The sequence below is a fragment of the Aspergillus terreus genome, genomic scaffold (genome assembly GCF_000149615.1).
Source record: "Aspergillus terreus NIH2624 scaffold_9 genomic scaffold, whole genome shotgun sequence".
In the NCBI taxonomy this organism is placed as follows: domain Eukaryota; kingdom Fungi; phylum Ascomycota; class Eurotiomycetes; order Eurotiales; family Aspergillaceae; genus Aspergillus; species Aspergillus terreus.
The window spans coordinates 724497-748271 of NT_165932.1; the positions used below are offsets into that span (position 1 = coordinate 724497).

The following is a 23775-nucleotide window of genomic DNA, read 5'->3' on the forward strand; positions in this document are numbered from 1 at the left end:
GTCCGGTCTGTGAAACAACTCCCAAGTCTCGTTGACTACCATGCATACTTGGCAGTCAGAATGTCTCTGACCCTAGTCCTGAAGCCCCTCAGCCATAAAGCAAGGGAGATTCAGGCATCACGAATACACGGTAGAGTATGAGAACAACAGAGCCCCAACTTGAAGGGCAGCTCTTCTGTATTGACATATCGCTCAGAGCACTTCCCGCACACAGTCCCCAATTGTCCATTCTCTTTCTGTGCGAATCCTCAAGTCGATGTACCATCAACCGAATGTAGCCCTCGGCCTGCAGCTTACTTCGAGGAACGGTGCCCGTTTATACATGCTTGGCAAGGGTCCAACAGGGGGAGTCATTGGTTCGCCTCATGCTCCAGATGTAACCGTCCTGGTCTGGATCGCCAGGTTTCGGCCAGGTTCCGGTAAGTAGGCCAGCATAGGGGTAAATGTAAGGGTCTAGCGGCTCTGCTTCCTGTTGTTGCTACATAGTCCACCGGACTACCTGCACCGGTATACCAACAATAAGCCGCCACAAACATGTTTGTCGCGGGGTGCTCGACTTGTGGCATCATATGATTGATGGCCAATTTGGAATTGGTCTAGACATGAACGGAGATCCCATGGTCCTGCCGGAACGAAGACCAAGTCCTGCGGAGAAAGCGGGCTCGCGGTACGGCAAGACGACTATATAAACCCCCAAGACGAGGACTCTTCCACCTCTCATCACCAACTCAAGCTCACTATCTGAGACTTCTAACATCTGTGCAAAAATTCTTACAAAATGCGGTCCTTCACTGTGTCCATCCTCGCTCTCCTCGCGACCAGCGCCGTCGCTATGCCTGAAGCATCGCCCAACATGCTCGAGGCACGCGTGGACTGCAAGCAGATCCACCCAGCCTGCAACGGCGGCCGTGTCGTCGGACAGACCAACTGTCGTTGCTCGGGCCAGAAGGAGAGATGTGATCTCTGGTCGTGCCCCGGCGGGCCTCCCAACGTTGTAAGTTGACTTTGCTGTCTCTGTGTCGGTGTTTGCCGTGCCAGTGGCATGGACCATATGAGGACGAAGATCGTTTGCTGATCAATGTTGTTTTATGTGCAGATGGTGTGTGGTCAGGCAGGCACTGGATGCGTCTGGATCTAGTCTGTTGAATGGGCTTGGAGGAATAATCTCCGGGGGTAACGGGGTATACGCCTCGAGGGTAACTTGGTCGTGTCGTTCTTTTGTTGCAAGCATTGAATGTATCGAGGTCTATAGTCGCTCTTTAACCGAGTTGCCAGGAAGCACTGCCGGATTTGAGTAATATGTAGTTATCTGACTTGGCCATAACTATAATCCTGCCTACGGCTAGATACTGAGAAGCAAGGGTATAGTTCAATTAACCAGACGGTCCGTACGGTGAAAACAAGAATAGACATTAACATTAGTGCCAGTTGGCTATATGCAAGTAATATACAATGGACATATTCAATCTCCCCAGCCTACCTGGGCACAGCTTTCAACCTCACGCCCTCAGCCGACGTCTCCAACCACACCTCCATCTTCCTCGACGTATCCTCCATCCCCTTCAGCGTCGGGGCCGCCTTCAGCGGTCCAGGCGCATCAACATTCAAATCCGAAAACAACAGCGCCAAAGGCGACGACTTCCAGATATACTGATGACGCGTGTGCAGGATGGTAATAAACAGGAAGGCACCGCTCAGCAGAACCAACCCGCCCGGCAGGATCAACCACAGCCAGCGCACATGCACATATGACTGGACGGTCCAGGTAGTCCCGTTAACGGTTGCGCCGCAGACTTTCGATCGCGCGTGGAGTGTTAGCGAGGATGCGAGCGAGTCGAACATGGAGGCGATATCGGTGTAGTTCCCTGACAAGCCGTAGACGGCATTGAGGGTTTCTGGTTTCCAGCTGGGGCGGTTGCTGACGAAGAGAGAGCCTTTGCCTCGGAGTAATGGGGAGAGGGAATTCAACATGGCCAGACGGCTCAGCCAGTTGACGTTGTAGACGCAGTCTTTTGCGAGGCTCGTGTATGGCTTTTCGTGGCGGGTCCCATTGACGTAGCAGACATCTGGTGTAAGGGCAAAGTCCTCCAAGACCGCCATGTAGGAGGTTGAGTAATTAGAGGCAGTGGAGACTGCCGTGCGCTTTTCTGAGAATTCACCTTCTCGCACGGCCGCCTCGTACGTCTGGACGCAGAAGTAAAGCGCGCATTCTGTTGCGCTGATCGCGGTTGTGCCGTAGCCGGATGAGCTGATGGCGGTGAAGTTGAGGATGAGCGGTAGGTTTGATGCATCCAAGTCGATGAAGTCCAGTCCCGTCGTGGCGTTCATCAAATACATCATGTTCTCGGAGGTGATGAATGATAAGCCGTTCGGTAACGTGTAGTTATACTTGGTCGATGATCCAAACGGTGATTTGGATAGCTGAAGGGAGTCGGTGATGTTGCTGCAGCGACTACAGAACCCGAGAGACTGGTACGGTGCGAACGTGCAGTTCCCCGTCGGGCAGCTCGCGAGGACGGCATTGCTGTTGGGACTTTGGTTCTGGTAAATGCCCGAATAGATTGCGCCCGCCGTTCCCAGCGGCACCGTGTTCATTCCCGGGCCTGCGCCCTCACTGTAATCCGTGTACAGGCTGGCGTTGCACACTTGAACAGACGAGTGGCCTGGGGCGTGCACTGAACGCATGGAGATGCCGATGACTTGCTGGACGAACGGGTCTGTCGCGGCTGCGATGACGAGGACGAGACACCCGAGTGAGACAAGATGGCTAGGCTGGGTTCAGTGTCAGGTCAAAGAGGAAACCGGGGCAGCACCCACCGAGGTAGGAATCGGAATAGAACGACGATAGCACCCACGACGCCGCGACTGGCAGCATCGAGCAGCGGAAGATCACTCAGCTTTCTTCCGTCGCGAAACCAGGACCATTTCAGTTGAGAGAGAGACTCGGTCAGGATGAAGACCATGGCAGCTTTCATGACCGTGCTGAGAACAGAAACAAGGGCGTTGAGAGTGATCCCGTACGGCCATTGGGGCATTGGTCTGCCATTGTAGTAGAACAGTACCATGATGATACCAACGAGGAAGACAATCGAGGTGAGACATCCCAGGATCTCCAAGGTCCAGCTTGTTCCCCAGAACTCCGGCGTCTGTGACTGCAAGAGAGCTTGTTCGGCCGATGATAGTGGTCGTTTGTGCCCTGATTCTGACGCCGCTGGTGTGTCGTCCAGTCGGACGTAGGAGAGTTGGTATCCATCTTTTGTTTGTTCCATCCTCGCAACTGACAAGACCTCAAGAGAGGTGAAAAGTAGGGAGTTCGATATCAAAACGAGCCAGGGACACTGCCAGAAATAAGAATGGTCGTCCGAGTGAACTACAGGTTGGTTCCCTCATTGAGTGCTGCGGCAACTGAAACTAGGGCCGTGAAGCGTGGAGAGACACCACGAGGATATCTGAGGTCCGAGTAAATCTATTTCCCGGCCCGGTATAGTGTCAAAGACGTTAAGGGGCAATGACCCACGCAATGCTGTCCATCGTCATACCAAGATAGGCTATCCAAACTTCCGGTGGGCTAGAGAACGGACGGGTCTTGCAGATCCTGTGGTTTTTTCACTCCGAGCAGCTAGCCACAACTCTTGCTGGACAACTCAATGCCAGCCCACGGTAACATGGATCGACATGAAATTCCCGAGAAATCCGGCATGAGGTACGGTAATTAGGTATTTGGACTAGGGATTTCTCGACTGCATCGGACCGGATTGATGGTGATGCGCTTGATCCGAGAGCTAATCATCGATGGAACTTTCTCAGATGGCACCATGAACCTCCTCTCGTTTGGCGTCCAGACAGCTTTTAGGGACCGTTGCGTGTTGATTTACGCAGCAGGTCCGTGGAAGCGTTGTGTTCGGCGTGGCATTCAGCGCTCGCGCTGATCGACTTGATCTGCCATCAGGTGTTCTCCACATTCGGGCACCAGGGAAACATTCGGAACTTCGCCGTATACTGACATGAACGGTTCAGCAGCACTTTGTAAACCATCTCTCGAGAGCGGCTCGGATATCGTTGAACCGGCTAGAGGCAACAGTGACCAGGGACAGCTGCCTTGGTGGCCTCGAACCCCAGCAAGGCCCACAGATTCCTCGACAAGCTTTTCACTGATTGACAGAGCCCATTCTTGTTTTGTTTGTGACGACCTCGTCATCTGCTCCGTAAATACTAAGTGTTGTATAGTATATAAATCGGTTGTAAGTTCCTCGTCCTTCCGGGGGTTAAGCCATACCTATACAAACTTTTTCTCAGAGCTCGATCAACCCAAAGTGGAGGATGGGACGAAGAAAATCATACCGAGCCCTGGTAAGTTGGTTTATTACACCACACACATCCTGCACTACCCAGTTCTATTCTCAAGGGCGCTTTGGACGCGAGAGACGTCATCGTGCAATAGACGGGAGAGAGATGCCATAGTACTATACGCTATATATCTTATGGGACTCGACCTCCTTCCGCTTCTAAGGCTATCTCGGCTTTCCTCTCCATAAGGCAGACAATTTTCTCTCTTGTTCATGAACCTCTGCTATCGGCAGACGTTATGTTAAAACGCGGAAATCACTTGCATACAACCTTTCTTTTGTACTTCTTGCCGAGCCTCACAACCGAACGGGTTTCACTGCCGCAGCTTAGGGCATAGAAGTCCTGCGATTTAAAGGTTTAAAGCCGCTAGTGAAGTCGGTTGCGACTCAGAATACACGCATCCTATTACCGAATATGTGCCGTACAGAGGTCGGAGTATGTACTCTAGCGACAACACAAAATGATAACAGATGCTGCAATGTCTAGAGCTCCACCATTCCTCCATGCTAGAGAACTTACCTGGAGAAGGTGTCCAGAGCTTGTAGGTATGAAAACAGAAAAAGGGGGTTTATATACAGTGTACCAGGAAAAGCCAGGAATAGTTGTCGAGAAAAGATAATAGGAAATGATATCCAAATAACTAACCGCAGTAATCAAAGTGCCTGTTTCTGTTCCTATTTCCATAGAAGAACAGCCTTCAGAGCCTTGCCGTCTTTGACATCCTTGAAAGCGGTTTCGTATTGATCCACCGGATAGAATGAAACTATTTGGTCGAGAGGAAATTGGCCTTTGGCATGTTGGTCAATGAGGTAGGGCAGCATCTATAAAATTAGCCGTTTGCTACCTAGGTATAAGAAAAGACACGATACTCACCGTCTGAGGAACACTGTCGCCCTCGCAACAGCCAATGTACTGACGCCCGTTGACCAGATGAGAAAAGACATCCACTCCTGCACGTTGTCCAGGTGATGGTGCGCCGACAGTGGCTGCCTTTCCACGCGTACCGAGACAATCGAGTGCCTTTTCAACCACCTGAGGTACACCAGCACAGTCGACGGAATAGTCCACCCCATTAGTTCCAGTGATGTTTTGTATCTGGGTAACGATGTCATGGTCAGAGCCAATAACACCATGAGTTGCCCCCAGTTTCTTGGCCAACTCCAATCTTTGAGGCTGCAGATCTACTGCAATGATAATCCTGGCCCCTCGCATCTTTGCTGCCATCACTGCACTCATCCCCACGGAGCCAACACCAAAGATAGCCACCGTCTTTCCCGGCTGCACGTCCAGTGTATTCAAGATAGCTCCAGCTCCCGTTTGAACGCCACACCCGAGGGGAGAGAAAAGACCCAGAGGTGTTGTTGATAGGACCTTGACCACCGATCTACCACTGACGATAGCATGTCGAGCGAAGGAGCTCTGCCCAAAGAAGTTACCGTGCACTTTGGTCCCATCTGCTGTGGACAATGAGAGACTCCCATCCATACGCTTCTGTCCGAAGTTCCGTCGAGTCCACTCCACACAGTATGCTGGGTGATCGGATGTGCACTGAATGCAGGAGCCGCAACAATCAAAGCTGAGCAAGACTTTGTCGTTCTCCTCAATGTGCTGAACATTTACCCCGACTTGGAGGACCACCCCCGCGCCTATTTCACAGATTAGTAGACGCTTTTGTAGGGAGCTTAAAGAAATTGCTACCTTCGTGTCCAAATACACATGGAAAGGTCGCCGGTATAGTTCCGTTCATACAAGAAAAGTCTGTGTGACAGACTCCAGTGGCATGAACCTCGACCAGAACCTCATCTGCACGTAAAGCATCGAGCACGATATCTTCCAGCTTCGCAGGCGAGCCGGGCCCTCTTGAGACAAGAGCTTGTGTGGTGAATGACATGTTCAGTTACGGAAGCTTGGAGGAAGCCAGGGTTGCAGAGTTATATGGCTGTTGGTTCTCACTGACCGGAAATCTTCCATGCTTTTAACTCTTTGGACATGTCCCTGGGACAATAGCTATAGATCCGGCAAGTCGGTATAGTCCTAAAGCCCCGGCTTGGAGATCGCGGGAAACTGGAAGAGCACCTACCGACGATTGAGTTGCAAGTTGCCGCGTGCTCATAGACCCTACTGACCATGGACTCAATGTTGAGACTATTCGGTTATTGTTAAACCTTCGTTGCCACTTATGAGATGCCGATGCGTTCGTGATCTGCTCTCGGGATCGCGAGTCGGCAGTCTTTCTCGGGGCCTCCCCGCTTCTCCGCATCTGCGTGCTCCGCATCCCCAGGTTTTGGCTTCGGTACCCCGATCTGCCCCCTGCAGCTTTCGATCTACGGAGTATACTGCGGCGCTGTAAGCATTGAGTGTGTGAACAGGGCCCAATTGTTCGGCAAATTTTTCGGTAAAGGCATAATCAGATGGATCGTCAAATCAACTATAAAACAGACGCAAAGATCAATGCTCTCTTCAAGTACATTCCGCTCTTCATAATACAGATCTCGTCTTCGGATCTTCTTCGTTCGGCGTCATAATTCTCCTTGAAATGGCGGCTTCAGCTGCATCAGATGTTCGTGTGCCAGGTCGGACGGTGCCCCTTATAATTGACAATAAGGACATCACTACCACAACCACGCTGGACGTGAATAACCCTGGGAAAAGCTACCTTGAGCATAAATGCAGCTCTGCCTCTGTCGAGGACGCCACTCAGGCCGTTGATTCGGCTCAAAGGGCTTTCCCTGCTTGGTCAAAGACGAGACCTGCAGCTCGAAGGGAGATTCTATTGAAGGCAGCCGACGTCTTCTTGGCTCGAAAAGATGAATTCATCGGCTATATGTGCGAAGAAACCGGCGCGCAGGTTCCATATGCTGACTTCATTCTCATGCTTGGTGTGAACTTGTTGAGGGACGTCGCCGGTAAGGTATCGAATATCGAAGCTACTTCTCCTGTCCTTGCCCAGGAGGGCACAAGTGCCATGGTCTATAAGCAGCCCTATGGAGTCGTCCTTGGCATTGCACCATGGTACGTGGCCATTGTGTCAGACGTGATCAGTTCGCTAATGCATGAACAGGAATGCCCCGTATATCTTGGGCACTCGGGCGGTAGCACTTCCCCTTGCAGCAGGCAACACCACCGTCCTGAAGGGCTCGGAATTATCTCCGAAATGCTTTTGGGCTATTGGAGAGGCATTTCGCCAAGCCGGACTTCCAGATGGCTGTCTCAATGTTCTCTATGCACGTCCTGAGGATGCGGCGGAGGTCACTACTGCCCTGATAGCTCATCCAGCGGTGAAGAAGCTGAGCTTCACTGGGAGCACTGCAATTGGTCGCAAGGTTGCGCAGATTGCCGCAAATTACATCAAGCCTGTGATTCTCGAGCTTGGAGGAAAGGCACCCACCGTTGTTCTTGACGACGCCGATATTGAAAAGGCCGCTTTGGGCGCTGCGATTGGCTCATTCATGCACGTCAGTCTTCCATCAGTCTCTCTCAGGACGAACAGACAGCTAACATACATACAGACTGGGCAAGTCTGCATGTGCACGGAGCGAATTATTGTGCACAGAAGCATCGCTGATAAGTTCCGCGAGGCCTTGAAAGCCGCGATAAATAATGTTCTTGGCGGGCCGAACGCTGAGCTGGTGGCAATCAATGCCGGTGCTATTGCTAAGAACAAGGCTCTGGTTCGAGACGCAATATCGAAGGGTGGCAGAGTCCTCCTCGGGGATCCAGATGCCCAGGGGGCTTCCGATACTCGCATGAGCGCGGTCATTGTGGAGAACGTGACCAAGGACATGGACATCTACGAGGACGAATCGTTTGGTCCTACCGCTTCGCTTTTCGTGGTTGACAGCGATGAAGAGGCGATCAAGCTTGCTAATGATACGGAGTACGGCCTGAGTGCTGCTGTGTACACCGAAAACCTGGCGAGAGGGTTGTATGTAGCGGGACAAATTGAGTCTGGGTAAGTAACCCGCTCTATCTTTTATTTGCCGTGTCAGTTCTAATGAACAATCACAGTGCGGTGCATATCAACTCCATGACTGTCCATGATGAGGCAGCTCTTCCTCACGGAGGTGTCAAGAGAAGCGGCTATGGACGGTTTGGAACCAAACTGCTGGATGAATTCTTATGGACTAAATCAGTGACATGGATGGATTATGGCTATTAAGTGATGATTGATGAGGAGATTCTTGAACTTGTCATTCTCGACCCATGTATTGCACAGTCAACGTCTAGCTTCGTGGAATGTCTTGTTCTTAGCTATTAGTACCATCCTATGCCTAACGCTCTTGTCTGCAGCCATCACCTACCGGATATCAGTACGACCTACAGCCATAATAGGGCTTGAAGATAATCTCTCTGTCACAGTATTACCGTATAAGGTCTGCATGTAAACAATTAATGACAACCGAGGACAAATAAAAGATCAAAGATGGTGTTGTATAGGCCAGACCTGCAGGGAAACAACGGAAAGGCTATAAAGAAAGAGGTAGTATAGAATCTAACCTTGGAACAAATTCTACATGAAGCTCAAGGAATGAGGATAATTAGATCAAACTACATAACAAAGAATCAATGGGTATATCCTCTTATTCTAGTGTTCTATACTACCTAGGTAGTACAGGTATACCTTCCAGGTACTACAAGTATTCTTCTAGTCACGGGCGCCAAGAATCCAACACTTCCGCCCTTGTCCCTCCGTCCCGAACAGTCTGACCCTCTCGACGACATTCCCGCCATCCTCATCAATGCCTCCCAAACTGCGTGGCTCCCTGTCCAAGGGCCTGTCGCGCGCCCGGGACACCGGCAGTGCAGTGTTCTACTGCCCATCCTGCGCCATCTGGCGACGCACCCTCACAACGCGTCCGAGCCCTCCCTCAGACGGAAAACGGCCCTTCTCGTGGACATCCAATCGCTCCCTCGCAACCTCGTCGGTAGTCCACGGATTACGCCATGTACCGCCTCGTCTGCGAGAATTGTACGATGCCTTAGGCCAGGTGAAAGACGTGGCGCCGGAGCAGGTCAATCTCAGCCGGCTGCAACTGGCCTTGCGGGGACTGGAATCGGAGGCCCCTCTCATCCGCGTTGCTGGTACGCTCACCTCACAGCTTCCTTTCCTAGGTCAGGCTTGTCTAACTACGTTCGTTTCATTTAGTCTTGGGACTCAATGACGCGACGGCCGCGCGCAAGCTCGTCCACTTACTCCTCGCCGATCCCCTCACACCTCGCGAGGCCTGGGAAGATGCGCTAGAAGCCTACGACGCAGATACCTCTCGCGGACTACTGATTCGGTGAGTACGCCATTCCCCAAATCAAAAGCCATAGCTAACCCCGCAGATACGGCGATACCTCCGAGTCGATCCCCAACGACCTCCTCCCGACCATCACGGTCCCGTCCCAGGTCCTCAAGAACGGCAACCTGGAGATCCTCGTGTCCAGTTTAGGCGCCGAATCCATCCCATCAACTACCACATTTACAGCCGAGACATTCCTCGTCCCGACGGTCACGATCCAGACCTCGTACACAGGCCGCCACAACGTCGTCCGATATCCCGTGCACAAGACGATCGTCTGCGGCCGCGGCGTCGACGACCTCCTCGCTTACAGCAGTCTCCTGGCGCGGACGGACCTGCAGAACGAGACGGAGTCGGTGTACGGCGCAATCGAGCTCGGCGGTGCTGTCGCGTCGGAGACCAAAACGCGCAGCGACCGCATCGCTTTCGTGGACGTCGCCCAGGCGGCGAACGCCCTAGCCAAGTTCCGTGAGTCCGTGCAGAATGCCTCGTTGTACGAACGCGGCTGGAATAGCAGCGGCGTGCAGCCGGTGATAGACTGGTTGGCGTCTCCGCGGGCCGAGGACGGTGCCCTGGATCCGTCGCTGCGGAGCCTGGTCACGTCGTTGATTGATGCGGCGGAGACGGGCGTCGTCGCGGAGGAGGAACGGAAGTTGCGGGAGGTGCAGGAAGAGTCTGTGCCGGACCGGGTGCGAGACGACCTCGGTCGTATGGTGGGCGAGTGGGCCGAGAGAGGGCACACGGAGCTGCGGGGCGCGCTGGAGGAAGGCTTTGCCAGCAAGCGGTGGAGGGGGCTTGCGTGGTGGAAGCTGTTCTGGCGGGTTGATGATGTCGGGATGATTACGTCGGAGATCCTGGAGCGGAAGTACCTGCGTCGGGCGGAGCAGGAGGTTGTCTGGACGGCCGGACGGTTCCAGCAAGCCGGCCTGCTTGACGTCGGCAAGACCAACAATGAAGCTACGGCTGCAGCGGTGGCTGCGGACACGACGGCGACGCCTGTCCCCGAGTCGGCGGAGCAGACCGCCGCGAACGACGCTGAGAAGCCCGCAGAGTCAGCCCCGTGGCCGACGCAAATCACTACGAGTCGCACCCGGCTTCTCCAAACGACGGTCCCCTCTCTACAGGCGTTGGCCCAACGACTAGTTCTCTTCAGCATGTCGACGACGACGCTGACCTGGGCACTGTCAGCACTGACGTACGTCTCGATCCCGTCTGCGTCCGTCTACGAGGCGTGCAGCGTGGCAGCCGTGGGACTGGTCTACTCGCTGCACCGCCAGCAGCGGAAATGGGAGGCGGCGCGTCACTTCTGGGAAGACGAGGTGCGCGAAGACGGACGCATGGCGCTGCTCGAGACGGAGGCATATCTGCGGCAGGTGGTGCGGGACGGCGGCCGACGCGTCACGGATGTGTCGGACACCAGCGCTCGACAGACCGTCCAGCGCGCGCGACAAGCTCTGGAGGAAGTGAATGCTAGCTAGCTACCAAGATAGACAGCATGTACATGTACATTATCAACTTTTTCCTTCTTTTTTTATCCTTCTATCCCATCCGTACCCGTAATGCAAAACCTAGGTAATCTCCACACTCCCCGCCGGCACACCCTGCCAACTGCGCAGCCGCCGCGCAAAGAACTGCATCACGGGGAGCATCTCGTCGCGACTCTGCGGCATCCCGTCGCCGCGGCGCGCATACCGCTGCACCTCGACAAACTCAAACACCTCCTTCGTCCGGCGCACGGCGGCATCACTCACCGCGCGGGACTCCCGCCCCGCGACCAGCAGCACCGGCGTGCGATTCTTCCCGCCAACCACCTTCCCGGACAGCGGATACGGCGCCCCAATCGACACCACCCCGGCCAGGGCATCCTCCTGCGCCGTGCCCAGCTCCCGCGCACACACCAACCCGGCCATGCCGCCCTGCCCGAACCCGAAGACGAGGATGTCGCGCAGGGCGTACCCGCATTTGCGCACAAGCACGCCGCGCACGACCTCGTCGACGAGCAGGCGCGCGGCGCGGTCGAACCCGGCGTCCATGTCGAGGCTGCCCGTTGCGGAGTCGAAGGTCACATCGTCGCCCCAGTGGAAGCCGGGGAGGTCGAAGGGGAGCGGGGCCGGGGCTTGCAGCGTCAGCACGGTGGTTTCGGGGAGGTTGAGCGCGCGCGCGAAGGAGGTGAAGGAGGCGGATGTGTCGCCGAGGCCGTGGAGGAGGAGGAGGAGGTTCGGTGGGGTGCGGTGCGGGCTTTGTGGTGGTGGTTGTTGGGGTGGGGTGATGGTGAGGGTGAGAGAGGGGGGGAAGTCGGATTGGGAGGGGAGTTTCGTTGGCATTTTGTGTTGGTTATGCCATGAGTTGGGATGAGTATGAGTCGATTGAGGTCGATTGAGGTTTAATGATGTATATTGCTGCATATCTGGTGCAGAAGATGTACGATGTAGTTAGTTATGTCGGTAGCTTACATAATGGCATAACTTTGTGACGATATTCAGCACAAGATTTATGCCTAGACAGGCACGGATAAGACAATGGCATTGTATTAACTTGAGTATCTACAATACTCCGTACAGGTGCTCCAAATACGGAGTAGTCTGTACTCAAGTCTGATCATATTCTGCTACCACTACAGGTACTCAGCTGTGAGCCACTGTATTCTACTCCGTACCGGAGTAGTCCATCTCCATCCTCCTACAAAACATGGTTGCCTAATCACCGCCACATGAGGGGTCTATTATTATCGATTACTCCGTACGGTGCGATTATCGACGGCACTAACAACCTCCACCAGAACCGCAAGTCGGCCCCGGTGCGGATTCACATTGGGTAAAGAAATGAGACCAGTCCCTCCGTACCAGACGAACTCACCTCCGACTCGGCAGTACGTTCCCATTAACACAGTCCTACGTTCTCTTACTTACATTCCATTGTGACGGTCTCAGTGTGTTATGCGCCACTTCCATTGCGATGTGCTCGCAGATCCGTAGGGCGTAGGGCAGAGAGACAAGCCTTGGACAAGAGAAGCTTGGCGAGCGTTGGCCTCGGTTGCGCCGGCCCTATCGTGCTAGTACCACGACCCGCACTGAGTGGCTGAGTCGTGCTCAACCAGTAAGGCTGAGTCCCAGGCCCATCCACTTACTAGTAACTATTATTATGGAGGGTTTACGGAGTACGGAGTATTAGCGGCCCAGCCGATCAGCAGGAGCTTCGGACGGTCGACACGTATGTTGTCCGCCGATCCTCACCGTCTGTTTTGGACATCCCATGCGGTACTCAGTACAGGTACATACTCCGTACTTCGTAGATATCGGAAGGCATCCGCTGCAGTGGGGAGTTGGGAGTGTAGGGAGTACGGAATCTCTTCGGTAGGATGCTCGGGATTATCGGGCTGCATTGCGTCTTCATGCACGGTCTCCCATGTATCATCCTCAGCTCAAGCCACTCCCAGCCAATTGCCGCTGGGCCGTGGCTGAACGCGTACGCCGCGCCAGATTATGACCCCTCAAGCTAACGCTCCTTCAGCCGTGGCTGAGTGGGAGACCGGCTCGCGGTGGAGGGTCCCGGTGATCATCCCATGCGCGTGTTTCACACGATGCCCTCTACGGTCAATGTGGCGGTAAGTCCTCCTCAGCCACGGGATGACATGGCCAATCGATCCATCTCGGCCGGTGGAGGACGATGCTGACCGCCAGAGACCAGGGCCCGGCGATTCCACGAGATGAGACGGTGGGGCAGATGGTGTGTGGTAGATGGAGGGGTAGGAGACGCTGAGGGTAGGAGTAGACCGAGGGGTTGTCCGAGGGGTCGTCCGAGGGGTAGTGCTGGAAGGGTTATAATAAGGTCGTCCTCTCCTCTGAATTGAGCATCTTCATCTTCATCTCATCTTCACTCAACACATCTTCACCACTCTCTCATCTTTCTCTTTCTTACCTCTTCTCATCACATATCTTCACAATGGCTTGGGGCTGGGGTACGTATCCCCCTTTCGTTCATATCATCCTCCCTACATCTCAAAGGGAAGGGATCCCTGTCTGGCACACGTGCGGTGTCAACTGCAGCAGACATCCGTGCAGATGCCAGCAGGGTCGGTGCATATGCCAAGAACAAGGCTAACCTCTCATGCAGGCGAATCCGAAGAAGCTCACCGTGAGGTTTACGGTCAGGAGAAGCACGAGAGCAAGCTCTCCCACGAGCTGGTTGCCGGTGCTGCGTCCTTTGCCGGCATGAAGGCCTGGGAGGACCACCAGCGCAAGGAAGGTATGCATTTTGATCCGCTTCCGGTCCTGACACGAACTCTTGCTGACTGATGCAATCAGGCAAGCCTGTCAGCCACGCCTTCGCTAAGGAGGCCCTCGCCGCCGTTGTCGGCGCTGAGGTCGACAAGCTGGCCGAGACCAAGGGCTTGGACGAGGTCGACAAGTTCAAGGCCCACGAGCACGCCAAGAAGAACGCCGAGCGCATGTACGACGAGCACTACGTTGAGGGCCAGGGTGCCGACCAGTACGACCCCAACCGCTATGAGCGCCACGAGAGCTTCAACCGCTGGTAGAGTGCTGTGATCCTCTGATCAGAAACCGAGTATTGGATGATGGGTTGGAATCTTCTGTACCTACCATTGGACATGACTATACTTGACACGATATGCAATGAAATCATTGATCCTGGAACTGTATTCCGCATTAGGCACGATATATGCGAGCCCCCGATTCCACACGAGGCCACACGAGGTCCTGCAGCCCCGATCAAAACAAACAATCCCCGTTCGTCACCTACCGGGGTGGTGATGTCGCCATGCAGTTCCTTGGCAAGGCTATCCATCGCATGTAGGGGGTGCCCAGTTATGTAGAATTCCGTGACCTCTGCCCTGTAAGGAAATCTCCGGACTATCATCTGCAGGGCGACTGCGTCGGGCATACGTGTTCTGGTATGCGTCTGTCCTACGGGGGTTTGGGCGGGAGCAACTGGTAAGGCCTCACGCGAGCAGGAGATCGATCGGTCGATGGAGGATATGTAACTTGATACATCGCATGGAGGTACCTCGTGCATAGTAACCGGGGCGGAGTGGTACTTCTTGGCGATGGCGTCGTGCAGACGCAAATTCCTGCGGGTTGTCGCCCAACCAGTGAGCTCTCCTCGGGCCGCACGTGCATCCCCCAGCGTTTTTATTAGTTCGCTGCGACTCATTCGTTTTGACCTCGTTTTACAGTGTTTTCTTCCGCCTGTTCTTCTTCTCCTTCATCCGCCTCTCATCTTCTTCACACCCCGGTCCATACTAGCCATGTCGTGGCTGACTTCCTGCAGCCCCTAATCACACCCCAGTCCCGTGCATCGCGTGCTTATCAGCCTCTGCATATCGATACCCTCCGCGGAGTATTCTTCCACCACCGGCATTCTTATATCCCATTCATTCTCTCTCTGTCCTCCTGATGTGCTCCTCGCCGAATTCCGCGTGGCCGCCACTGTGATCTCGTCCTTCTGGTCATGCCGGCTCGTGTTCCCTCCGCCGCAGGATGAAATTCGCCAAGTAAGTTGGCTCTCTTATCTCCGTCGATCACACGTGCCTCTAACCATCCGACCTCATAGAGAATTGGAACACGACCTGGTTCCAGAATGGCGTGCAAAGTATCTGGACTACAAGGTACTTTTCTCCCTTATCAGCCCAGTCGCATTTGTCTCTCTCAACCGTCTAACCGTCGACTCAGCAAGGGAAGAAAAAGCTCAAAGCCATTTCACGCGCACTTCAGAAATCCACCCGCAGTCCGAGCCATACCTCGCTTCGACGAGACGAGACGTTTAGTTCCCTTCACGGTCCTCAATCTCCGCCTTCGCATCCCCCCGGCAAACCTCTCGAAGCCACCGACCCCGCCTACAATGCATCAACACCGCCGAGAAGCCGTGCTCTCACCTCACCGTCTCCGGGCCCGCGCAACGAACGCCAACCATTACGGGTCCCTGGTTCTCGGTTCTCGGCCAGCAACGTAGGAACATACGGGAGCATTGTTGCGACGCCGCCTGGTCATCCCGCCTCATCAGACGTGGCATCCCTCCAACTGCCCGATCCTGCCATTGACCCGAAAGACCCAAGCTACTCCCCCCGCCCCAACTCTGAGCGGAGCCATGCGCCGCAAACCCCCTCCCCTGTTGTTTCCCGGCAGGACAGCACACGAACGGTGCCCCCAGGGACCCCGTACCGGAGTCTCTCATCAAGACAGTCGGATACAGACCGGAGAACCAAACGGAATACCATCTCCGGTTCGTCGACGAAGCGCACCTCGCAGCTGTTGAAGCGCGTCTTCTCGCACACGGATGCGGATTCTCCCGAGAAGCGGGACCCAACGGCCCAACCTCTGTCGGAATTCGAGCGACGGCAGGATGAGTTCTTTTCTTTTCTCGACAGCGAACTCAATAAGATCGAGACCTTCTACCAGATGAAAGAGGAGGAAGCCGCCGAGCGGTTGAAAGTTTTGCGGCAACAGTTACACATCATGCGGGACCAACGGATCCAGGAGGTCATAGGCCGCAAGAAGCTTCGTCCGCAGGACCGAAAGTCCCAACACACTGACGGTCTCGGTGGGATCACTGGTGCTCGTTTGAAGGAGACGTTCCTCGGGCGTCGATTCGGAAAGAACTCCGAGGCGATGGCACAATTGGGGACACCCGGCCCGCCTCAGGGAAACGACGCCAACATCGTGAATCGCCGGGACTTCAGCCGCCGACCAGACGAACCTACCAACTCGGACGTGCCGTACCGCTCCGCCAAGAAGAAACTCAAGCATGCACTCCAGGAGTTTTACCGCGGGCTGGAACTGCTCAAGGCGTACGCCTATCTCAACCGGACGGCGTTTCGAAAGATCAATAAGAAGTATGACAAGGTGGTCAATGCCCGTCCTCCTATGAGGTACATGTCCGAGAAGGTCAACAAGGCGTGGTTCGTGCAGAGCGAAGTGGTCGAGAACCTGATGTCGGCGGCGGAAGACTTGTATGCTCGGTATTTCGAACGGGGAAACCGCAAGATCGCCGTTTCGAAGCTCCGCAACACCATCAACAAGTCTGGGGACTATTCTCAGAACACCTTCCGCGCTGGCCTGCTGCTGATGGCTGGCGTTCTTTTTGGCATTCAAGCGTTGATTTACGCGGCACAGCATTTCCATCATCCTGATCCGGCCGTACGTGTCCATACCAGCTATCTACTTCAGGTTTGTTTTTGTCTTTCTCTCTCCTCGCTCACAGTAACTGACAGACCTAGATATACGGCGGATATTTCTTGATCGTGTTCCATTTCCTTTTATTTTGCTTGGACTGCATCGTTTGGACAAAGACCAAAATAAACTATATCTTTGTTTTTGAATATGACACTAGACATGCCCTGGACTGCCGGCAGTTGACCGAGGTGAGTGATAGTCTGATTGTTACTCACAGGGTCGTCTCTGACTAGGGTAGTTCCCTTGTTTCTTCTTGTTCATATTAGGTCTCTTCATGTGGCTCAATTTCCTGTCGGTCAATGCCATGTATGTTTATTGGCCCGTGGTCCTGATAGGATTGACGGTGATAATTCTGTTTCTCCCGGCCCGTGTCTTGTATCATCGCAGCCGGAAGTGGTGGGCCTATTCCAATGTAGGTGATCTTGTCCCGTTTCTGAAACGATTTACTGACCCAAACAGTGGCGTCTCCTGCTGGCGGGACTGTATCCCGTTGAATTTCGGGATTTCTTCCTCGGGGATATGTACTGTTCCCAGACATACGCCATGGGCAACATCGCGCTGTTCTTCTGCCTTTATGCCAAGCACTGGACAGAGAGCCCCAAGTGCAATTCGTCCCATTCCCGGCTTCTAGGGTTCTTCACTACCCTCCCATCTATTTGGAGAGCGCTGCAGTGCATCCGACGATACGCAGACACGAAGAATGTTTTTCCTCATCTCTTGAATTTTGGCAAGTACATGTTCGGTGTGCTGTACTATGCAACCCTGAGTATGTACCGCATCGACCGCGTGACCCGGTTCGAGGCGCCTTTCATCACCTTCGCCCTACTGAACGCGGTTTATACTTCCGTGTGGGATCTGGCCATGGACTGGAGTCTGGGGAACCCTTATGCCAAGCATCCCCTTCTCCGCGATGCACTGGCCTTTCGCAAAGCCTGGGTCTACTACGCAGCCATGGTGATCGATGTCGTCGTGCGTTTCAACTGGATCTTCTACGCCATCTTCGCCCATGACATTCAACACTCGGCCGTGTTGAGCTTCGTGGTTTCGCTCTCGGAGATCTGCCGCCGAGGCATCTGGACCATTTTCCGGGTTGAGAACGAACATTGTACAAATGTCCTTCTCTTTCGCGCCTCGAGAGATGTCCCTCTACCGTATGCCATTTCCGAACCGCACATGGAACCCGAGTACCCCGTTGCCGATGTACAGCTGCAAGACCAACAGGCCCCCACACCTCAGGCCACCGCGGTTGATATCGAACACGGCACGCCTCCCACACCTGGTGCGTCTCTTCGCGCCCGCGGTCTGTCCCGGGTCGGAAACATCATGGCCGCTGCGCATGCACAGGACTTCCAGCGCAGGAAACAACCTGGTCAGATCAATGGCGCTGTCGCGCAGATGCCGACGGATACACCCGATGATTCAAGCGACGATGACGATGACACTGGTGTACCGAGGGGGTACAGCAGTGATACGAATAATGCCATTGATGAAGAGCTCCCGTATAGAGATTCGCATAGCAATTCTGATTAATACCGCTTTGGATGGCATATTTTGGCTATATATTGCTGCTTGTTTTGCTATGTACATATTGATTAATAGAGAATACATACGACCATCGTGTTGTTGATATTGAAGATATTGTTTGTTTTTCATTCCAGGAAGACGGTAAAGACTTTCGATCTCCTCGTTCCACCCCAAGATTAGATTTTGAATTGGCCTTGATGGGAGGGGAGGTATTGACACAGCCCACTTGTCTACTGACGTTTAAGTAGCCACTTCATTCGAGACTAGGCCGCTGGTACATTATCCTATTAAGCAGAGTCATTTCGCAACAACGGCATTGATGGTCTAGTGGTTATGATTGCCGCCTTCCATTTCGGAAGAATTGAAAGCGGCAGAGCGGGGTTCGATTCCCCGTCAATGCATTTTGCCTCCTTTATTTATTTTATCTTTATTTTTTGTTTCTATACTTTTTGGCCAGGCCAACGAAATAACTATGTATGTATCTATCTATCTATATACATAATATCGTTTTGCGAAACCCAAACAAACCTACTTCTCTGCATAGTATTTCGAGTATGTTCTCCATGGTTACGAGGTAATCCTGATTACAGAGCTCGGCCCTTCGCAACCCCGACGTTAGTCACCCCGGCCGAGCCTGAATAATCCATCCGCTGACGTACAATGTAGTAAGTACTCCGTATATCCGACCTCAACATGCTGTGGACGAACAGAGGTATAAATATGTTCTCAAGCATGTCCCGGTCAACTCAAAGAACATCATCGTCTTCCACAGCAGCAGCAACAGCTTCAGAGTCACATTCTTAAAAATCTACATCCTTTCTCCATCCCAATCTCCAGCAACTATCCATCATGTCCAAGATACTCACTGTCTTCGGAGCCACAGGCAACCAGGGCGGCTCCGTCATCAAATCCATCCTCGCCGACCCGGTCTTGTCAAAGGAATGGAAGATTCGCGGCGTCACGCGCGACACCAGCAAGCCCGCTGCCCAGAAACTAGCGCAGCAGGGCGTAGAACTCGTCTCGGTAGGCAGGCCCACTCCGTCATGTACACGAGTGAGATCCACTAACACTACCCTACAGGCCGACATGTCCTCTGCGGAGGCTGCTCGCCCCGCCGTCACCGGCGCGCACACGGTGTTCCTGGTCACCAACTTCTGGGAGAGCATGAGCCGGGAGACCGAAGTGGCGCAAGGAAAGGCCGTGACCGACGCCTGCAAGGAAGCGGGCGTGAAACACATCGTCTTCTCCTCGCTGCGGAATGTGACCGAGATTACGAATGGCCGGCTGCCGAACGTCAGCCACTTCGACGGCAAGGCCGAGATTGAAGAGTATATCCGGGCGAGTGGCGTCCCTGCGTCTTTCGTGCTGCCGGGCTTCTATATGAGCAATTTCTTCCAGATGCTGAGCAAGCAGGATGGCGTGTATACGCTGGCCTGGCCTGTGGATCTGGATAAAGCGCAGGCGCCGCTGTACGATGTGGCTGAGGATACTGGTATGTGTTTTTGCCTAGCTGATCAGGAATGTGGGAGGTACTGACGCGCAGACAGGTAAATTCGTAAAGGCTGCGATTAAGCACTACCCATCGACTGTCAACCAGCGCATCCTCGCTGCCACTGACTACTACTCGCCTCGGAGGATTGTCGAGGAGTTTGCCGAGGTTACTGGATACAAGGCTCAGGCCGTCAACGTGCCCCCGGAGGTGTTCAAATCGTTCTTGCCGCCGCCTGTTGCGCAAGAGATGCTTGAGAATATCTTGCTGCTCGAGGAGCCGGGATACTACGCGGGAGAGTCTCTGGCTCCGTCTCATGAGTTGCTCGATGCGGATGATAAACCTGTTCAGTGGAAGGAGTTTGTGTCGCGTAACCAGGAGAAGTTCTGATTAGCTCTTCCGAGCAGATTGGCCATGGAAAGAAGTCTTTTTTCTTTTGGAGCTGTGTTGTTTATTGTAAGTTAGTATAGCTTTGTGCAGACTGCCATACTTGTGGGTAAATGGGGCGTTTCTCATCTTGCTCACTGAATCTAATTACGAACCGTTATCTGAGATCCTGGCTGTTTTCTCTCTTTTCATACCCGCACTATCGTAGAGTAAGATGGAGAAGAAACGAAGGAAATCGAGCAGACAATCTGGGTCAATTGCGTCCTAATAGTCCAGGTCCACTAAAACCTGAACCCTTCAACACGTCCGCGTAGCCAGCACCTCATTTCCTCCAGAGCATCCAAATCATTGCTTGGCTTGGCTTCCATGATGTTGCTGTCGTGCCATTCGTATGTCCTCCCAACCATACCGATATGATGGCCTATCGGCCTGCAGGAGCCGAAATCAATTATAACCGGGGTATCGCCATCGAACATAATGTTGGAGGGATTGATGTCATTATGGACGATTCCGAGCGTATGAAGGTGCCGGATGCCGCTCTCAATGCTGTCGAACCATCGCTCCGTGTGCGGCGAGAGGACACCACCACCTACTTTCATCGGGAAGAGCTGTTTGCTGAGTTTCATCGGGTTCACTCTTTCCATCAGGGTTTCACCATATTTTTGAAAGCAAAGCCCTGTTATTTTGCCTTCCTTCACTTCGCACCCGTGATACACCGCAATGTTAGGGTGAGGACTTTCTTTGAGATATTCACAGGTTTTCACTTCCTCAATCGTCTGATCTTTGAGTCGATCCGGGTTTTGGGGGTCGTAATGTGATAAGCTCTGGCGCTTGACGTACCACTCGATGGGATCTAGATAATTGCACGCTTTGGTGAAGCTGCTTTCAAAATCCGGATGGAGATTTTCAACTGGAATGGAGGTGGTTTCATATAGTTCCTGTTCTTTGATCTCTGACTTTGAACGATACCGACTGGCTGAACGACCTTCATAGAGGAGACCATCGCGTTGGAATATGATTCGCGAGTATTGAAATGCAACGGGCTCATTTCTTTTCCCAAAATATTCAGAACACTGAATCACTTCCATGATAAGACGTGCAATGTGAAATTGTGGAAGGCCCTGTGAGCTGCAGATGGGGAGAGGAACGAGAAAGATGTCTTTTCCTTTTAAATTCCATCTTACGCCACTCGAAAGCTGCGTAGATATATATCGGAGTATATAGTCTAGACCGTACGTTGGGCGTCTGCTGAATGTGCTATTTCAGCACTCTGGTGTCTGACCGCAACTTCATGTTAGGCACCCTTACTTTCAGAAAGTTCCCTCTAAGCTTGGTGCGAGAGAGAAATAGTTCGGTTTTTCATGAATATTATTAAAAGTACGCCAAAGCACAAAACTAGTTGGTATGGACTAGATGTCGATGTCAATCGCAGGTATATAGAGACATAGCCAAATTCTACTATAGTACAGATAGTCCATCTTATTCGGACGTGGATGGACCTCAGGTGCCTAATACCGCATGGCTGAGTACCTAGCCAGCATAAAATCTTCGCTTTTTTGACACACCAACTTTAAGACCAATATCCTTTACGCCTGGCTTTGGAGATTCCAATCTAATTTGATTTGATTGCAGAAGACGAGGGGCACTGTACGAGTCCAGTGTGGGAACTCTAGTCAGTACGCTATGCTGCTGTTGCCTGACTGCTGTATTTCCCAGCTCCGCCACGAGCATGCATGCGATATTTTGGGTTCTCCGCTGTCCGCCAAAGCCTCAACATTGTTTTTACCGAAAGTAGTCATTTTAATGCATCTGCAATGTTGATCGATGCAGGTAATCATTCCAGCCTTGTTCCGACGTAAGCGCGTCGTTGCGCCGAGATCAGGCCCCCGGTCGATCTCCCTTGGCAGGATCATCACCTGCCGATATAGGCTATTCTTTGGCAGACGATCAAGGCTCATATTCATGTTGGACATAGAATGGTGTGTATAGAGGCGAGATCTTTTAGCTTCGCAGCGAGGCTGTGGCTCGGAAGGGCGGCCTGATGCTCTCACAGAACGGTATAAAACCCTCTCTACAGACTCACTCTCTGCCATCCATACTCACTTCTTCATCTGTTAGAAAACAGGCAAAGTCTTTATCTGCATTTCTATACCGAAAGGAACATCTTCAACCAAACTCCCAACATGCGTTTCCAAGCCATTCCCGTCCTCGCCGCCGTGCTGGCCCTGCCTCACGCTGTCTTCGGCGAGGTCAAATGCTACGGCACAGGTTCTGCTCCGTGGGGCGATTATGAGGGCAGGAGTGCCGCCGCGCATGGGATCGACGACTGGTGCAATGATATCGCCCCGTCCACATTCTCGGGCGGCCAACAGGTCAAGCAGTGTCTTGAGGTCGACTACATCATCCCGAATGTCATGCTGCGGATGAAGAATGGGAAGTCGGGCGACGCGGTCCTTGATGTAGACACGTGCAAGAAGTTGCTCAAGGACATCGTCGACACTTGTGATGGTGGCGGTGCGGATGACGACTCTGATGGCTGGCGCCCCAGGTGAGTGTTTTGCGGAAATCCAGAGAGGACAGAGGCTGATTTGTTTGATCTAGAGCGGACCCTGGCGTTGGTTGTGATTAGGTACTAGATGGCTGCATTTAGTACTGGCGGTGTATATTGTGGTGAGAGGGCTGCTCCGGGTGCTTTGGAAGGAAACTGCGTGCTGGAAGATGGTGGATTGTGTAAGGGATGGTCATGTATGGGGAGCCTATAGCTCTATATCAGATCATTTTCTCTACTCTACCACCTATACAAGATGGACTGGGAATGAATAAATCAACACGTCTCAAGACAAAAAACTATACAGTATACTGGTGTCTCGAAAGAGGATAGTAAGTAGGCTAGGCCTAACCATAAACAGACTAGTCTCTCGATGGGATCTACATATTTCAACCCCATTCCCATCACAACTCAACTCGTCGACCACAGCGAATATTTCATCGCAAGATCCCCAGTATGGCCTCACCTGGGTCCAAAAATCTTTCAGCCTTGAATCCCGGTGGAACTTTGAACCTAGTATCGAAGCTATCAAACAGACAGTACAATCCATTCGACCATCCGCTACAATCGAGGTAGCTTTCCTCACACAGGGCGCTTTCAACAAGATATATGACGTCCGAATAGACAATGAAATGCTCGTCATGCGAATCTCGTTGCCCGTCGACCCATATTACAAAACTGCAAGTGAAGTGGCCACATTGGACTGGGTGCATCGCACGACAAACATCCCAGTTCCCCTTATTGTTGCCCACCAGTCTTCCCGAGACAGCCCGGTCGGATTCGAATGGATCCTGATGGCCAAATTGCCTGGGAGTCCTTTGTCCGAAAAAAACATGGATGTCTCTCCCACTCTCCACCAAATCACGTCTGGTTAAGGAGCTTGCGGTGCACTCAGCGTGTGTGTTTCGAAATCAAGTTCGAGGAATTGGGAACCTTTATAGAATGTCGTGTTCCTCTGAATACACTGCGTTGACGGAGGAAGATTCGGTAACTCAAGGGCAGGTG

General features: G+C 53.1%; 10 protein-coding genes and 1 non-coding gene across 11 annotated transcripts; 8 read left to right on the top strand and 3 right to left on the bottom strand.

The window, feature by feature from the left end:
- Positions 1-778: 778 nt before the first annotated feature.
- Positions 779-1138, top strand: ATEG_06516 (uncharacterized protein; the record flags this gene model as incomplete). Its single annotated transcript, XM_001215694.1, has 2 exons — positions 779-994; positions 1097-1138. 2 exons carry the CDS (start codon positions 779-781, stop codon positions 1136-1138), a joined length of 258 nt encoding a protein of 85 aa, XP_001215694.1.
- A 338-nt stretch (positions 1139-1476) lies between these two features.
- Positions 1477-3269, bottom strand: ATEG_06517 (DUF3176 domain-containing protein; the record flags this gene model as incomplete). The annotated part of the gene is made up of 2 exons (XM_001215695.1): positions 1477-2767; positions 2818-3269. The coding sequence occupies 2 exons, from the start codon at positions 3267-3269 to the stop codon at positions 1477-1479; spliced, it is 1743 nt and encodes a 580-aa protein (XP_001215695.1).
- A 1752-nt stretch (positions 3270-5021) lies between these two features.
- Positions 5022-6238, bottom strand: ATEG_06518 (NAD(P)-dependent alcohol dehydrogenase; the record flags this gene model as incomplete). The annotated part of the gene is made up of 3 exons (XM_001215696.1): positions 5022-5168; positions 5221-5993; positions 6097-6238. The coding sequence occupies 3 exons, from the start codon at positions 6236-6238 to the stop codon at positions 5022-5024; spliced, it is 1062 nt and encodes a 353-aa protein (XP_001215696.1).
- Positions 6239-6883: 645 nt separating this feature from the next.
- Positions 6884-8506, top strand: ATEG_06519 (aldehyde dehydrogenase; the record flags this gene model as incomplete). Its single annotated transcript, XM_001215697.1, has 4 exons — positions 6884-7359; positions 7409-7802; positions 7857-8299; positions 8356-8506. The coding sequence occupies 4 exons, from the start codon at positions 6884-6886 to the stop codon at positions 8504-8506; spliced, it is 1464 nt and encodes a 487-aa protein (XP_001215697.1).
- A 580-nt stretch (positions 8507-9086) lies between these two features.
- On the top strand, positions 9087-11110 carry ATEG_06520 (uncharacterized protein; the record flags this gene model as incomplete). Its single annotated transcript, XM_001215698.1, has 3 exons — positions 9087-9429; positions 9494-9629; positions 9676-11110. The coding sequence occupies 3 exons, from the start codon at positions 9087-9089 to the stop codon at positions 11108-11110; spliced, it is 1914 nt and encodes a 637-aa protein (XP_001215698.1).
- A 2464-nt stretch (positions 11111-13574) lies between these two features.
- On the top strand, positions 13575-14169 carry ATEG_06521 (DUF3759 domain-containing protein; the record flags this gene model as incomplete). The annotated part of the gene is made up of 3 exons (XM_001215699.1): positions 13575-13590; positions 13746-13877; positions 13937-14169. The coding sequence occupies 3 exons, from the start codon at positions 13575-13577 to the stop codon at positions 14167-14169; spliced, it is 381 nt and encodes a 126-aa protein (XP_001215699.1).
- A 961-nt stretch (positions 14170-15130) lies between these two features.
- Positions 15131-18352, top strand: ATEG_06522 (uncharacterized protein; the record flags this gene model as incomplete). Its single annotated transcript, XM_001215700.1, has 6 exons — positions 15131-15144; positions 15204-15258; positions 15323-16816; positions 16980-17010; positions 17089-17234; positions 17282-18352. The coding sequence occupies 6 exons, from the start codon at positions 15131-15133 to the stop codon at positions 18350-18352; spliced, it is 2811 nt and encodes a 936-aa protein (XP_001215700.1).
- A 307-nt stretch (positions 18353-18659) lies between these two features.
- Positions 18660-18747, top strand: ATEG_10470. Its single transcript has one exon. It is a non-coding gene; the product is annotated as a tRNA-Gly (tRNA).
- A 448-nt stretch (positions 18748-19195) lies between these two features.
- Positions 19196-20225, top strand: ATEG_06523 (NmrA/HSCARG family protein; the record flags this gene model as incomplete). The annotated part of the gene is made up of 3 exons (XM_001215701.1): positions 19196-19369; positions 19427-19838; positions 19894-20225. 3 exons carry the CDS (start codon positions 19196-19198, stop codon positions 20223-20225), a joined length of 918 nt encoding a protein of 305 aa, XP_001215701.1.
- A 278-nt stretch (positions 20226-20503) lies between these two features.
- Positions 20504-21310, bottom strand: ATEG_06524 (uncharacterized protein; the record flags this gene model as incomplete). Its single annotated transcript, XM_001215702.1, has 1 exon — positions 20504-21310. One exon carries the CDS (start codon positions 21308-21310, stop codon positions 20504-20506), a length of 807 nt encoding a protein of 268 aa, XP_001215702.1.
- A 1095-nt stretch (positions 21311-22405) lies between these two features.
- Positions 22406-22851, top strand: ATEG_06525 (uncharacterized protein; the record flags this gene model as incomplete). Its single annotated transcript, XM_001215703.1, has 2 exons — positions 22406-22770; positions 22824-22851. 2 exons carry the CDS (start codon positions 22406-22408, stop codon positions 22849-22851), a joined length of 393 nt encoding a protein of 130 aa, XP_001215703.1.
- Between the last annotated feature and the right edge of the window lie 924 nt (positions 22852-23775).